Raw genomic sequence first — 3,272 nt, forward strand, 5'->3', positions numbered from 1 at the left:
GCCTCTGGACTCCCCCAGCTCCCGTCCCCCTCTCCCATCCTCGGCCTGCCTGCCGGGCCGCCGCCTCCTTACCCCGCACTGTGGCAGGGCCTTCTGGGGCTCCCCTCCTCCCTGCGCCCCCACCCGCTCCCCACTCAGCGCTCCAGCCCTGCGTCCCCAGGAGGGGCCCTCACTGGGATGCAGGTGGCTCAGGTCCGTGCTCCCGGTGCTGGGTGAGTAGGCGTCGCTGCCATGCTCTCCCAAAGCACCCTGGCACCTCCTGCGCCACTGCCGGGGTTCTTGCCTGTTGCCCGAGAGGGCAGGGTTCACGGCTCCGGGGCCCCGTGTGGCCCTCGTACCTTCCAGGGTGCTTAGTAAGTTGGGGGTAATCAGGGTATATTTTTTACTAAGTGAACTTGATAGATTTGACTTAGAATTATTTTGACCTTCAAAAAGCTTATGATTAACTCGAACCTTAATGAGATATGAGGGAGACTTCCCAGGCAAGTTGCTTTCTCAAGGGCATGTTCCATTATTATTATTTTATTATTGATTGATTGATTTCTTTTAGAGAGAGGAAGGGAGAGCGATAGAGATAGAAACATCAAAGATCGGTTGCCTCCTGCACACCACCTACTGGGGGTTGAGTGGCAACCCGGGCATGCGCCCTGCCTGGGAATTGAGCCGGTGACCTCTTGGGTCATGGGTCGACCCGCAGCCACTGAGCCACACCTGCCTGGCTAGGACGTGTTCTGATAGCCCCGGTGTGTGACCCGTGGGGTCCGACCAAACCTGGGATCAGCAACCTTGGGTTCTGTCTTGGAAAGAATTCAGAGCCAAGAACCAAACTGTAAGAGTATTTGATAAGTCATAGAGGTAGGAGAAGTAATCCCTCGAAGAAATGAGTTTAGGAAATGAGTTACGGAGGTAAAGGAGCTTAGGAGTGAGGAAGCTAATGGTTACTGCCTGGGCAAGGAGGGAGAATGGGGAGGGGAAGGGAAAGGCCTGGGCGTGCTCCCTGGAGGGAGAGTCCACTGGGTACTCCCTACTAAGGGTTTTTAGGGTGGAGACTTTAGGGAAGTCCCAGGAGAAGATCGCAACAGAATATTCAGTAGTTTTCCAGGTGTGTCTTTTCTGGGTTGTGTTCTCCACTGATTGATTGGCAGGCACAGGGCAGGGGTGGTTCTCAATGCAGCTGGTCCTGTGGAGTCACTGGTTTTGTTGCTTATCTGAGGCATAGATGTTATCTCTAGGGAGGAAAGGTCTGGAGGGTCCATATATGTTAGGGGAGGAAAAGTCACCCTGGGGGCAGGTCCCACCCTACAATTGATTGTGCGTTGCTAGGCAACTGGGGCTTTCCACCCTGGTGACCTGTACCTGGCCCATCTTCCTTGCTCTGCTCATGTCTAACTGCCTACAACAGTCCTTCTCTTACAAAAGGACTCAGTTCTTCAGGAAAGTTTCTGGTCCCTGGACTGTGGCACAGGGATTGTGCGTTGCACCTGGCAAGAAAGTAAAGGTTTTTACTTTCAGAAGTAAAAGTTTTAAGGAATGCTCATGAAAAGAAACTCCTGGCTCCCCAGCCATGGAGTTTACGGTGTAAATATACTTGAGCTTCTGCTGTGGGAAAACATCATGGGTCCCTGTATCCTGGCTGGCTGGGCTTCTCCCTTAGCTCCACGGGAAGATAGAAGGGTCAGGGCCAGATGCATGCGTATCCCAAAAGGCTCTAACTAACCTTGCCTCTCTTTCCTCAGGACCCAGAAGTCTTCCAGAAGCAGAAGGCAACTCTACTGCTCTGCAAAGGAGTGGGATCCCTTCAGCTATGAAGCATATATTGAACCTCTATCTCTTAGGTGTGGCGCTGACCCTGCTTTCCATCTTTGTTAGACTGATGGAGTCACTGGGGGGCTTACTGGAGAACCCATCGCCTGGGAGCTCCTGGACCACCAGAGGTCAACTAGCCATCACAGAATCCCCAAGAGCCTTCCAGAACATCCATCCAGAGGGGTGTGATAAGACCTCCCTCCACCAGCTATAACCTTGGAACACTTGGCCTAAACCTGTCCAGCCTGGTGCCCCAGTTTCCTGGGGAGGCAAGTCCAGCATCAGTGTTAGCAGAGAACTGTTACTAGGCCCTGGAAGGGCCCCTCCATCTGGATGCTTCTTGCCCTGGAAAAAGACTGCTTAATAGGCAGGTGTGAGTGGGTTGCCTATGGTTGTGGAATGGAGTGATTTCACTCTTCTCCCCAGAGTCTGCTGTGTGCTTTGTTGTCCTTGGCAGCGTGGCTCTGACCTCTTAGATGAGGGCTTGTGCTGTGACTTCAGCTGTTGGGAGATGACGGTGTTTTCAGCCCTACTTCCTAAACATCTGTGAAGAGTTCCTTTGGACTTGGGTGTCTTATGGTCAGTTTCTTTAGTGTTCAGCTTCTCTTTCGTGTGAGCTCCTCTGTGTGTGGGTAACAGTTAAAGAGGTGTGACTTATATTTTTAAGTCTTCCAACTTAGTGTGTATGTATTGGTCTGAAGGGGACAGTGGGATAAAGCCTGCTCGGGACATGGGCATTATAGCCACCATGTGGCTTAAGTGAATTTTTCTATTGAAATAAAATTGAATACATATTTCCACTGTGTGTCATGTTGATTTCTGCCCTTAAAATTAGTGGTTAGGGAAGGGTCTTAATTCATAGATCTGAGGTTTAACACCTTAAAACTTAGGAGCATGAAAGTGCTTAAAACACTTGGTTTAAAACAGGTAAATGAACCTCTGAATTTGGAGGCAGGGGCAGTTGGGTCTGTATCCATAGTTGTCTGAGCTTAAGCCAAGACTCCTTTCTCTTAAAAACAAAAAATATATATGTGTATACTTTTATGATTTAAGATAGGAAGGGAGATAGAAACATCAATAATGAGAGAATCATTGATCAACTGCCCCCTACCCCCCCCCCCCCACACACACACACACGGGATTGAGCAACCGGACGGGAATCAACCTGACCAGATTCATAGGTCAACACAACTGAGCCACACCAACCTGACCAGATTCATAGGTCAACACAACTGAGCCACACCGGCTGGGCTACTCTCTTGACTCCATCTCTAAAGAAAAGAAATGGTTCCTTCCCACCCCTTCATCTTCAGTCTCTGGGGGAAAGAGGACTATCAATCCAGAAGGCCTTGGCCTTTTTTTTTTTTTTTTTTTTAGAGGGAAGGGAGGGGAAGGGAAGGGGCAGGAGGGTAGGGCTTGGGGAGAGGCCGCTGAGAGGTGGGCGACTAGACCAGGTGGAGGGAGTA

At 50.6% G+C, this 3,272-nt stretch overlaps 1 protein-coding gene across 1 annotated transcript; it reads left to right on the forward strand.

Moving 5' to 3' along the window:
• The first annotated feature begins 1,398 nt into the window (after positions 1-1,398).
• On the forward strand, positions 1,399-2,606 carry HILPDA (hypoxia inducible lipid droplet-associated). The gene is given in 2 exon segments (XM_005868916.2): positions 1,399-1,952; positions 1,955-2,606. Coding segments are annotated over 2 exon segments (189 nt in total). The 5' UTR covers positions 1,399-1,804; the 3' UTR covers positions 1,996-2,606.
• Positions 2,607-3,272: the final 666 nt, after the last annotated feature.

The sequence above is a fragment of the Myotis brandtii genome, unplaced genomic scaffold (genome assembly GCF_000412655.1).
Source record: "Myotis brandtii unplaced genomic scaffold, ASM41265v1 scaffold280, whole genome shotgun sequence".
Classification (NCBI taxonomy): domain Eukaryota; kingdom Metazoa; phylum Chordata; class Mammalia; order Chiroptera; family Vespertilionidae; genus Myotis; species Myotis brandtii.